Raw genomic sequence first — 13322 nt, 5'->3', positions numbered from 1 at the left:
AATTACTTTGCTTCATAAGACCCAGATTCTGCATGAATTGGCAGTGAGGCTCCATGTTACCCTGAAGACTTTAGTTTTAACTGTTCTGTGGTTAAATATTTAAGCTTCACTCTATAGAAACACTGTGTACTAACCTTGAAAGTAGGAGGTACCCATAAATCCCATGTGAAAGGCATAGCCTGGTTCATGAGAGGTGGGTGTGTTTGTTGAAGTGTGTGTCCGTGGCACTTCAGGCTGATAACACCTTCATTATTCAACATGAAACGGCTGGTGTGATACCTCCTAACTTTGAAAGTCAATGTTTGTTCAGTAAGTGCACTGGAGTTCAGGTGCCATGAAGGCCACCTCCACCTCTGCCATAACACCAGACAACGGTGCTGTGGTTTAGATCATTTACCTGGACACCAGGTGAGCAGGACAGAGGTGTCAGGCGAAGGCTGTATGAAAGGTTATTATCATTACAAAAACAAAAATAAGTTATCAGTTTTTATAACTAAACTAAAAACTGAAGTTCACAAAATGACACAAACAAAAAGCAAACAAATGAACAAAAGGTGAAAGAATAAATAAAATAAACAAAAATACTACTTCATATTTTTAGTCAATGCTGAGTCGTCTGATTTAATTAATTTCCCAAACCTGAATTATGACTATGACATGTGATGTTCAGGGGGCAAGTAAATCTAACACTGATGAAACAAGAATAATTAACTGCAAAAAGAATATTGGTTACAGCATATAATGGCTCAGCTCACTTTGTGAAACGCTGCAAAGCCAACACAAAACACATTAGTCTTGTTTAGTTGATCTGAACTGTATAGGGTCTAAACAGCCTCAAAAATAACTCCTGAATATTTTCCAATTAGTCATGCTGTAAACTTGGCAAATTCAGTGACTAGTTGCTCCTTAGAGTGGATTCTGTCCATGCTGCTGGAAACCCTATAATGATGGTAGTTACAATTTACTGCTAAATGTAGCGGCAATCACACATTTATAGCACATTTAATTGCCCGCAAGGACTGCAGTGCACCATGTTAATTCTTCAACTTTGATTGTATTATTTTGTTTGTAATGGTGCAGTTTCTAATAATGCATCGTAGTCAGTACATATTGTGTTGCTATATTAGAAGAAATTACTAAAATTATCCTGGAACAAGAACAAAAAATAAATGCATGCACCATTAAAACCAAGTATAACTTCTTTTTAAAAATAAATAAATAAATAAATAAATAAAAAGGGTCAAAACTATAACAAATCTGTAGGCGAGGAAGGAGAGACATTGAAAAATGAGGCAATACCTCGAAGACATATGAATGTGAGGAAGTCTTCTGTCTTGGGCTTGCGTCTGGAGAGGAATGTGATATGTGTGAGCGGCATGGGCCGAGAAGGGTCAGACATCTTCACCGGCGTGGTGCTGGGAGAGTTGGGTTGAGACTGAGCAAACTTCCTCTGTGCATGCAGTCTGGGCCTAAGAGAGAGAATGGAAACAATAGATTTTAAATATGCTTGTGTTCCATCATATAATGGAGAGTTTATGGGCACATTAGAAAAACTTTTCTTCTGAAAATCCCCACTTGGCACTGGGACTCGGATAATGCTGCCCAGAGCAATAAATTCATCTTAACGCATTTGCTCTTGTGATGGTAAAACTCCACTCGGGGCTTGCTGTTGCCATGACTAATTCAGTCGATCTGGAACCCATTCAAACACGTTTTTGGTCTGATTAGCACACAAGAGCTGCTACTTCTGATAGTTATCCAAATGCTGTTAACTGTCTTGAGGACTGGAACAATACAGGCTACAAATTCAGAGACATTCACCCATGTTTAACCTAGTTAAACTGATGAAAAACTGTGAAAATGGGTAAAATATGGAAAGGTGGCCTTAAGGTTTCGATGGTGCATCATTTATTTATTTATTTATTTAAAGTTTTCATAAAAATCTAACAATGTTTCCAAGAAGGGAAACAGCTAAGAAACCTTATACAAGAATATTTTTTATAATGGACCTCTTCTGTCTGTCAGGTATGGATGTCCCTTTCCACTATGGAATAAATCAATCAATAAAAAGAGAAAAATTCTGAGAAAAAAAACCCCAGAATTTTAAGATATAAAGGTAGAATAATGAGACTTGCAATTCTGAGAAAATTCTCAGAAAAATTCTGAGCAGCAGCTGATTACTGATAAATGCTACTAAGGATAAATCAAATTGCCAACTTTCAAGGCCTCTCACACTCACTCATCACAGCTTCTCTTGGAGACGTCTAAATCTCTGACTCCACATTTCAGTTCAACTCTCCCCATGAAACAGCATGGAATACTAAAAACAGTGGAAAGTCGTACGCCTCAATTCCTCCTCCACCCTCCGCATGCTGCCAGAGGAGGCACGCGTGTACGCACTTTCCATTTCAGCAGCATTTACCCACACGCACTCCCATCAGTCCAAGCCTGATGTTTGCTGCCAAATATGTTCTCCTCACACACAGTAAAAAAATAAATAAATAAGGGGGATGGGTAAAAGACAAACATCATTCACTCCTTTACAAATTAATCTCATTCAATCAGAGGACCGTGCCTGAGATGGCATGCCAAACCCCAGCAGCTTTGACAAATCCGCAACGGCATCGCTAATCAATTCTCACCAGTGCTGTGTTCAGCAGACAGATTGTTTCTCTCTTTTTTCTTTTACAGTCTCTCATGGCTGTGACTGATGGCACAGGCACCGCCACTATGCAGCAAAAAAAAAATAAAAAAAAATGGAGAAACTCTGCAACTTCTGTTCACATCTATTTGATGTCAAGCAAAAACAGACACTCTGGCTTGAAATCTTAAATTTGTGGTTCAAAAAACATTACTGAAGCAATTATTGAAGTAATTGTAAGACACTCCTTTTTGTAATCCCAAAGGTCCGAATGCCAGGAATAAAGCTATAGATGAAAAACTACCAAATTGTGATGGTGAATGCTGAGGATCTGGCGATTAAAAGTGCTGAAGTCTGGAAGAAGACAAAGGGGGAGAAAAATCCTCACAGACTTGGATATTAACAAGAAATTACAATGAACTGTAGTTTATTTACAGGGGAAAAAATTTAAGTGTACAAAAGAATAAAACACAACAAACTTGTTATGTTTCAAAAAGACACATAATCACTCTCTAAACTGGCATCATCTGTTCAAATGAGGTGTGCAGCTCCACACCCAAACACTGACTTTAATTAATGGAGATTACACATGCAAAAGGTTCATCATAACATTGGAGATCACTGGAGGACTAGATGACAGATGAATGAGATTTCAGCCAACAAACACAAGAGTAAAAACCCTAGCCTTTAAAACGTTGCTGCTAGATATTCAACAAAGCACTTACAAGCCAGCCAGCTGCCCCATTACTTATTGATTGCTAAAGTGTTTCAGGCAGAGGTGTAACCTCATTTAGATTGGTACAGGGGAGAATTCATACTTTGCAGGAGAAATAAAGAAAACAATCTTTTTTTTCTCGCAATGGTTTTCATAAGAAACCTAAATATTTTTAGGAGCTGAAAACTGCTGCTTTAGAAGTATTTACGCGACTAAGCACCATAGTTGTTCTGATGCAGCTGTTCAAGAAAAAAAATAGATCCAGTAAAACAACGAAGGATGTCACGGTTCATCGAGTCAGTCTAGACTGCTCTGAATCTCAGAGACGGCCTGCTTTTATTGGACAATTTATCCTATCTGTTCCTCATTACAGGGTATAATGGCCAACTGTTTGGCATGCAAGCATCCAGTGACAGAGATAGAGGTGCATGCTGGGATAGCAGACATGACCGTAATAACTACACAATATACAGAGAGCATTTTGAAATTTAATGCATGTCTGTTACCACATCTATATAGTCTAAACACCCTCACATGATATAAACTCAAATAGATGAGGGAGACACACAATACGTTTAGTTCACACAGGAATGGGAAAATTTCCTGGGATATTGTTTGGCTTCATGCAAATGAGTGAGTTCTTTGAAAAGAGAATGACTATGATAACATCTGATGACTCTTATACTCTTAAAACGAAATACATTAATAGATTGCTCTGTTCCAAAACCTAGCGAGTTCCCTAAACAGCTTTTAAAGGCATTGTAGGCACTCAAAATGCAAATGCTGTTCCAAAAGGTAGGAAGCAACATTATTCTACTTTCTAAGATACCTAATTTTGGCCAAATTCTAAGACAGAAACCGAGAATCTTTTGGGAGACAATCACAGAATGCATTGCACCGAACTCAATGAAGACAAATATATGTATTTCTTCAAATGCTGAAAAGTCTTGACAAAAATAGTAGCATCCCATTAAATTGGACTTTTCTAGCCTCCTTGCTAAATTCAAACTTTATTGGAATCATACGAGTCAAATGCTATTCATGTGGCACAAGGCATTATTGCATATGTAGAGTCTTCAATTCAGCACCTTGTGAAGGTTCGTTAGAAGGCAGTGACCTAAGTAGGCAGCACATAAACTTGTTAGGTTTTAGAGAGTTACAGTGTTTTCAAGCTCTACATATTTTCCCAGGACTATCTGCATGAGTTGTGGCTGTCCCAAATTATAACGTGTCTGTACAAATTCATGATGCGCTCCAAATAAAACCAGGCTCCAAACAAACTTTGTTTCAACTTCAAGACTCTCCTGTCAACCAGGGAACAATGATATATTGAACCTTCTGTATTTCTCAGAGAGAGGCTGTCTGTAAATTGCAACATGAGTGATGAAGGGTGGAGATGGGATCTAACCACATCCTCCAGACAGGATGGGTAAAGAGGGGCCATGAGAATGACTGATCTGGGCATTCCGGTTCCGCTGGTCTTAACCTTCCTCAGTGGGCGAGAGACACCGCAACACAATAGCCCCATGGAGCTTCCCAGCCTGTGCACTCCTTAATGGGACAGATATGGGTTCTCTTACAATGCTAGTCTTTTAACAAGAAGCTCATGCATAATTTACAGCTGATAAAAACCACAACGGGGTAAGGTCACTCCAGGAACTAGGGCTCTGATCCTATTACCATTTAGCTCATGGTGAAAACCCATGATGAAGACCTGTGACTAAGGTCAATTTTAAAGGGTAATGGGTGCATTTATGTTAATCTCTCTAATTGTATAAACAGAAATGACTAGAAGGCATCCAGGAATTTCAATATTTCCACCTCCAGTGTAAAAGTGTAATCCTCCAAATCCGCCTCTAGCTTCTATGTATCTTTCCCTCCAAATTCTGCCACTGTTTTCAAAATATCTACCTGCAAATTTGCCTCCAGTTTAATGCATTTGTTTACAAATCAGCCTACAGTTTAGGGTATCTATACAACAAATCAGCTTACAGCCTTCAAGTTACCACTTCCAACCGATTGGTCTATAGTTTTCAAGGTCTATGCCTCCAAGTCAGTCTACAGATTTCAAGTTACCACCTCCAACCAACTGGTCTTTAGTTTTCCAGGTCTATTCCTCCAAGTCAGTCTACAGATTTCAAGTTCTATGCCTCCAAGTTGGTCAACAGTTTTCAAGGTCTATGCCTCCAAAATCAGTCTACGGATTTTAAGGCCTATGCTTCCAAGTTGGTCAACAGTTGTCAAGGTATCTGCCTCCAAATCAGTCTCGGATTTCAAGTTACTGCCTGAAATGTACTCTACCATTCTCAAGGTCTATGCCTCCGACTCTACAGCAGAGGTCTTCAACTTTGCTTCTGGAGACTCACTGCCCTGCAGAGTTTACCTCCAGTTCTAATCAAACACACCTAAAACAGCTAACCAAGGTCTTAAGGATCACTAGGTTGGAAATAAATTTTGCAGGAAAGTGGGTCTCCAGGAGCAGGGTTGAAGACCTAGGGTCAGTAGTTTTGGTCCAATGTACCTGCATCCAATCTGCCTTAAGTTTTTATTGTATCTGCATTCAAATGATGTTTCCAGTGTCAAAGTACAGTATCTGCCTCAAGTTTCAATGCATCTGCCTCCAGCTTCTGTGGTGCTTAAGATACAGGTACAACAAAGGGGTCAGAGTAAATCAGACCTCCTGTAGATCAGCCCAGCTGGAGAGAGCCAGAGAGAAGTGGAGTGAAAAAGCGAATGGGCAGTCAAGTGAAACAACAAAAAGGGGGGAAAAGCGAAGGACGAACACCTGCTGGGAGGTGCAGAGGGAGGTATTATGGCAGGATGTCCCAATTCATCCTCCTCTAATCCCTGTGCCTCGCCCTTCAAAAAACACCAAGCTCTGATGTTACATGTGGAGCTCTTCTGTATCATTGATTAGCTTTCAGGACAACGGCAAGAGAGAGGAGTTGGGTTTGATCCATTGGAAAGGAAACAGTGACTGGATCCTTGGGGCTCATAGGAGGTTAAGAAAGGTGGGGTGACAAAATGCTTTGGTAACCTTTATGTTACATTTCTTTACATGCAACAGCTGTTGTGAGCTGGAGTGAGGAATCAAAGGACACAATGTGATGATTATAAATGAAATATATGGATGAGATCTAATATCATGGTGGCATGTAGGAACACACATGGTTACTGGTTTACATTGCATGCAATTACATGAAGCATGTTCATGTTTAATCATTTGCATGTTGAAAAGTTTTCCAAAGTTTCCTCCACTTGATCTGCCTCCAATCACAGGAGGCAGTCACAACCTCTAACATTAAATAACCAAAGCTGTCCCTTGTGCATCAGCAGTAGAATCTTAAACACAAGCCTCTTCTGAGTGGCCAGTTGTGTTCTTTGATCTCTGTTGGTGTGATGTGAAATATTTGGTAATGTGATCTCTCTCCACAGTCCTGAGTATACAGCATGAAGTTCAAGTAAAATTGGTACTGCATGCACTCTGGGATTCTAGTGTGTGCAGTTGTTTTTAAGGCTGACTCACCTCTAAAAGAGCACCAAATTGTGCCAAACAGGAGAAGTTGGGGGGCTTCCACAAACAAAAGCACATTGGCGGTGCCAGGGGTAAAAGGGACAACCCCTCAGATGTCAGCACCTTCCCTCCCCCCTCAAGATCCCACAGCATCAAAGCATTCCACAGCGGCTGGAGTCACTCCTAATCTCAACAGCAGGCTCTAGCTCTCCCCGGATCAGATGAGTGGAGCAGGGGAGAAGCTCGCAGGGAGGGAGAAAGAGATGAATGATTGCAGGAGAGAGATGGATGGAGCCGTGAAGAGAGGGCAGGCACTGATAGACCCCGGGGGCAGAGATGTTTGAGTTTTAAGAGGGAAGAGTGGGGAGGAGGGGTGTATAAACCCTTTGTGTGCAACACTGATTCATTCGGTCTGTTTTCAGTCATATGCATGTATTAACATGGAGGCAACTTTAAGATAACAGGATGAAAAGCACAGCCCTCATGGATCCAACAAGGTGATATATAGAAAAAGAATGATCTAAATAACAGTAAGTAAAGGTATATTTTGATGTGTTGGTATGATATCTCAGACTCAGAGTCCATAGAGAGACATTTTAGATTAGATTAGATTTAGATTAATTTGGACAAAACTGTAATTTGGGCCTCATCTTAAGCCTTACTTTACTGATAAATCCTATAATCTTTCGATATTCTGAAAATGACCATACCATGATGTGATGCTATGCTGTGACTGCCAAATAGACGTTCTTAATGCTTAGCATACGCAACACTGCTTTGTGCTGTTTGTGTAATATGCCATCTATTTGGCTTGCATTTTTAGAGCTAAACAAGCACTGTAGACTGACTGTGATCTCTAACATAGTTTACTTAGTTTCTAATAGTTCAAATCTGCTCAGTACACATCCCATCATCGTTAAATCCATCTTCCATCATGTCCAGCTGCTCTGTTCTATAAAGGCTTCAGTAAAATTGAACACACACAAACAATTGTCAATCAAAAAAAAATTTTTTTTATTCTCTCTCTCTCTCTCTCTCTCTCTCTCTCTCTCTCTCTCTCTCTCTCTCTATATATATATATAAACGAAGGGAAGGGTGAAAATATTTTATAATGTATGATGACTGTTTGACAATTTTTCAGTCAAACATATTTCATTCTCTCGCTGACTTGCTGTTTCTAGTACACATGCTAACTCTCTCTCTCCCGCTCCCTTTTTTGCTCTCTGCTAAAGCTAAACAGCTCCAGATGGGCCACATGGTCCTGATAAACTCTCCCAGCAGCCTCTGCCAGTGCAGAGCAGCTGGCTCTGAGAGCGCGGTGAAGAGCCAGCGGCACATGTGCCGAGCAGCCCACGGCAGCCAAGAGAGCGCAGGGGGATCCCTGATTCTGGGTCATTCATGAGCCTGCTCTAATAAACAGTGCTGAAATGATAATCGCTACAAAACTGTGACAAAGCAGAACCACAAAGCGTGGATTGGGTTAGATGGTCAATAAAAAATTGAGTAAATATTTGTGAACGAATTGTTCTTTTAAATTAGCTCTTTGTAATGATTGAGTCAATTTGCAAAGCATTTCTAAATCACTCATCTGTAACAGTTTTATTTGAAAGTAAAACTGTGAGGTGGAAAACACAAAGTGTGGTGATTTAATTTTATTTGAGAGAACATTCAGTATTATATGTTTTTGAAAGAAGTCTCTTATGTGCACCAAGGCTGGATTTATTTGAAGAAATATACAGTAAAAACAGTAATATTGTGAAATATTATTACAATTCTTTTTCTATTTGAATATATTTTACAATGTAATTTATTCCTGTGATGCAGTGCTGGATTTTCAGCATCATTACTCCAGTCTACAGTTTCACATGGTCCTTCAGAATTCATTCTAATAGGCTGATTTGATGCTCAAGAAACATTTATTATTATCAATTATGAAAACAGTTTTTGCAGCTTAATATTTTTGTGGAAAATTATATATATATTTTTTAATTTACATAATAAAATTTTCTATAAAAATTTTTTAAAAAAATCTTAAAAATTACTTTACATACACCAAAAATACTCCAAAAAGTATTAATAGAAAAAATATACAGGTCTTTACAGTTATTTTCGATACTCCAAAAAGTATAAATAGAAAAAATAAATTGTAAAAAAAATCATGCTGACCCCAAACTTTTAAAAGGTAATGTAAATGTTAACTAAATCTCAAATATTTCCCATTTTATTCCTCTGAGACAATAATGAGATCTGAGACACTGAGATCCAGTAAAAAGTCTAGTGAAAGAAAATAAACTACCAACATTCAAACAAAAAACAAAATTGATTTTGATGTCCTTCACCTGAGGAGCACTCTATTTTAGACATGCACAAAAAACTTTGGACCTGCAAACACAATCCAGCTTATTTTTGGATTTTGGTATTGGACTGACTTTTAACCTTGCACCCTACCGATCTGCCTTCATATATCAGCTCATTAGTCAGTTGTGACCAAGGACGTGGGGTCACAGAGGTCACGAGGAGAAAAATACAAACCTGACCCCTCAGCGGTCAACTATAAATACCAACATTCATCACAAAAAAATTACATTAACATGCACCTCAGGAGAATAACAATATGGATTTTTGAAACACAAAGCTCTTAGCATCTAAACACACTTAGATATTCAATTATAAAGGTAGACATCTTTAAGCCATCATGTTTTAGTTTAAGTGCACTGCAGCACCACAAAACATTCAACCACTAAAAGCCTGATATCAGCTGTCTTCTCTCAGCACCACACTAATTTTACATCAGCTTCTAAGAACATTAGCCTGGCAGTAAGAAACTTAAAGCAGCTGTAAGCCTTGCTAACTTCTTCCCATTACTGCTCTCCAAAGCTCCAGAACATTTGACAAATGCTTTCTGATTGGCTGTCAATAATCCTTTATTTTATATATTTATTTATTTAATTTACTTTTTTTTTCCTATGGCAGCTTTACAGTCAAATTAAAAATTATATAAAATAAACTTTTAAAATACATATTGTATTGCAGTTAGCTGCCAAAGCAACATAAAAATTTTTTACTAAAACAACTAAAATTTAAAAACAATTTACTGTGTGCACATTTCAATCATAAATTAAATTTCATATATTTTTCTGTTCTACCTACCCTTTTGGGTTTTTTTGGTTTCAGGAATATCTGTTTCACTCTGAACATGTCACAGCACCGAAATAAAATGGGCTGGAAAAAACGTTTCACAATGATTTGTCTGGAAACATGCAGAGGCCAAGTCAAATCTCAGTCAACATCATATTTCAAACTGTAAATATAAAAGAGCAGCGCTTGACCAAGAACAGTAATACATTCTGTCATTTAAACCCAGCTAAGTGTAAAACCAGAAACTCCTGAATTTTCATTTCAGCCATAAACTGTGTTTTCTATTTACAGGCCTATTTTATAAATCCGTAGCTTTAAATGCAATGGTAAGTGTGTTTACATGATTTATGGGCTTCTGGAGTTATTTATAACCGAAGCAGCACTCACATTCACTCTGGGAGGTGTTACTATAAAGTTCCTGCGTGATGATGCGTTTCCAGAACTGCTGCTGGACAGATGCCCACAGGACACCAGTCTGCATACTTAATGCAGTCGCTTATGATTTCATTGAAGGCCACTGAAGGCTGTTTTGTTGCGTAATTGAAAACGTGAGCTGCTGAGGCTGTGGAGGGGAAAGAAAGAAACAGAGAGAGATACCAGCACTCCTAAAAAATCCCTGTCTAAATCCCGTGCACCCACTTAAGATGTTTGTCACTCTTTATACAGGGCTGCAACTTAACCCAGCCAGTGTGGTTTAACAATAGAGCAGACGTGTTGTGCTCAGACAGGTGGTCTAGACTGGCACCGAGCCAGACGCTGAGGGCCCAAGCCACCCTCCCCTCTGTTTTAACACTTACGTCTATCCCTCATGTATGATGTCACACATACACACCAAAACACTCACACACACCTCTGCTCCACATCTCAGAGCTCCTATAAAACCCCACAACAAAAAAATGAAGAAAGGAGCTTTTCATGCACAAAATCAGACTCAGAGATTTCTGCTGGATCATCTCTAGTGTTTTGCCTACTGGTATAAAGTCTGATCCAGTTTGGCTTGAACTGCCGCCTTAAACAGAAAGAGACCATCTGTCTTTATTTACTCACCCTCATGACCATCCAAACCTATATGACTTTCATTCTTCTGAGGCACACAAAAGAAGACATTTAGATAATTGTCTCAGTGGGGTTTTTTGTCTATACAATGGAAGTCAATGGTCACCAAAATTGTTTGCTTACCAACATTCTTCAAAGTATATTCCTTTGTTTTCTACAGAATTAGGAACAACATGAGGGGGAGTAAATAATGACAATTTTCATTTTTGAGTGAACTATCTCTTTAAGAATAGATAAATCTTAATTATACCACAATAAATGCAGCAAATTGGTAGATATGGTAGCATTTTATTCAGAACAAAATGATAGATGCAAACCTCAGTACAGGCAATACCAAAATAAAAAGTGTGACATTTAAAAAAAAACAAACAAACATGTGTGGTCAGTTTGCATCAGTCTAGACACAGCACTTCACGGATAAAAAACTAAATATGACGTATCTCAAACTAAGACTAGTTCTTCTTGGCTAATCACAGCAGCCTGGCACCTTGTGATCACAACTTTGTTGTACAGTAGACTGACAAAAACCTGAGCAACATGAATCCTGGAATCTGCATAAAGTCAGCCAATCAGATTGAACTTTTCGGTGTTTGTTGTCAATACACATCATATGGTCCATGAAGACTAAGACTGTATCTCTAACTTGCAGCCAGACCACTGTGGGGAATCACAAATGGATTTTTGGAATTCTGGATTAACCTGATGAATAACCTATGTACGAACCCGAGAATTCAAACACGCATGTGCACATACATGCACATGGACGCACACACACACACTTGGAGGAGATGCTGCAGGAACACACACTCTCACACAACCTACACTACCATTCAAATGTCTGAGGTCTCAAAGCTTTTTTTTTTTTTGGTAAAGGAATTAATATTTTTTATTCATCAAGGATGCATAAAATTGAAAAGCGATAGTAAAGTCATTGATAAAGCTACAAAAGAACTAGAATTAAAACTGTTATTTTAAACTTCAAAATTCTATTCAAAGAATCCTGAAGAAAATGTAGATTGGTTTCCACAATAATCAAATAATAATCAGCACAACTGTTTTTTAACAATGATAATAAGAAACATTTCTTACTAACTTCTTAATAATAAGAATAAAAAACATTTCTTTATAATAACAAACATGAGACTCTGAAGACTGGATAAGAGCAGCACAGGCATTCGGATAAATTTCTTTTTAAATATCTTTTTGTGTTACAGAGAAGAAGAAAAAATAATTTGTGTTTGGAACAACATGAGGGTGAGCAAATGACTAGATTTTAATTTTTGGATGAACTATCCCTTTAAGAGCAGTGTTCATAACTCAGAGGTATTGCCAAAATAAACCCAAAACACAGCTAATGGAGCATGGCTGCCATTCAACACAGCTTTCAACTTGGCAAAAGACAGCAATCAGAGCGACCGCAAAAGCATATATAGAAAAGCATACATGCAGAGGTGAATTCATCTCACTTAAACTATCAGTAACATTAAAATGACATGCCCTAACACACTTGAGATTATGGCCCACTGCTTCTACTTATCCAGCCTCAGCCAATCGGCAGCCACGATTGTCTGCTGTGCAAATACCTCAACCTGAGTCCTCAAACACAGGACATTCCTGCTCTGTGAATCAGCTGGAGTTTGGAGCCAAACGGCCTACCTGAGAGTCGTCTTCTCACGCTATACCTCTCAATTCATCTCTGCGTATGGCTCTAAAAACATGAGTCACACTCCAATCATGCTTAATCACCTCACTCGTCGCAGATATTGATCTGCCGTACCATTAGAGTGGATTGTGTAGTATAGTATGTAGCGCAACCAGCAGATTTAGAGGAAAATCAATACAGCTATTATAAAGCTATGTGTACTGAACGCATGATCGGCCATATCTGCATGAACAGAGGCATTTTAAAGTGGATGGGAGACAGAAAAAAAAGGAGCATGCAATGTGTATACTCTGCATAGTATCTTCTCCCAAAATCCTGTGATGGCAAAGCTGAATTTTTAGCATCATTACTCCAGTTTTCAGTGTCACATGATCCGTCAGAAATCATTCTAATATGCTGATTTGCTGCTCAAGAAACACTGTATTTCATATATTTCTCAATTTAAGCACTAATATAAGCATAAAGTGGAAAAAAAGTCCAAATTGCGAGATATAAAGTCAGAATTCTCCCTTTTTTTCAGAGTTTGTATCTCACAGTTTTGAGTTTAAATCTGGCAAAGAAAAATGACAGAATTAAGAGACCAAAAGTAACAATT

The 13322-nt window shown here is 38.5% G+C and overlaps 1 protein-coding gene across 1 annotated transcript in view; it reads right to left on the bottom strand.

Annotated features, from left to right (window-relative positions):
- Nucleotides 1–13322, bottom strand: part of LOC109093762 (protein Jumonji-like) — a 96135-nt gene that overhangs the window by 23359 nt on the left and 59454 nt on the right. The window contains exon 4 of the mRNA XM_042776727.1: nucleotides 1300–1469. Coding sequence (XP_042632661.1) covers nucleotides 1300–1469 — 170 coding nt within the window. The remainder of the gene's footprint in view (nucleotides 1–1299; nucleotides 1470–13322) is intronic.

The sequence above is a fragment of the Cyprinus carpio genome, chromosome A19 (assembly GCF_018340385.1).
Source record: "Cyprinus carpio isolate SPL01 chromosome A19, ASM1834038v1, whole genome shotgun sequence".
NCBI lineage: Eukaryota > Metazoa > Chordata > Actinopteri > Cypriniformes > Cyprinidae > Cyprinus > Cyprinus carpio.
This window is presented reverse-complemented; position numbering and strand designations above follow the sequence as displayed.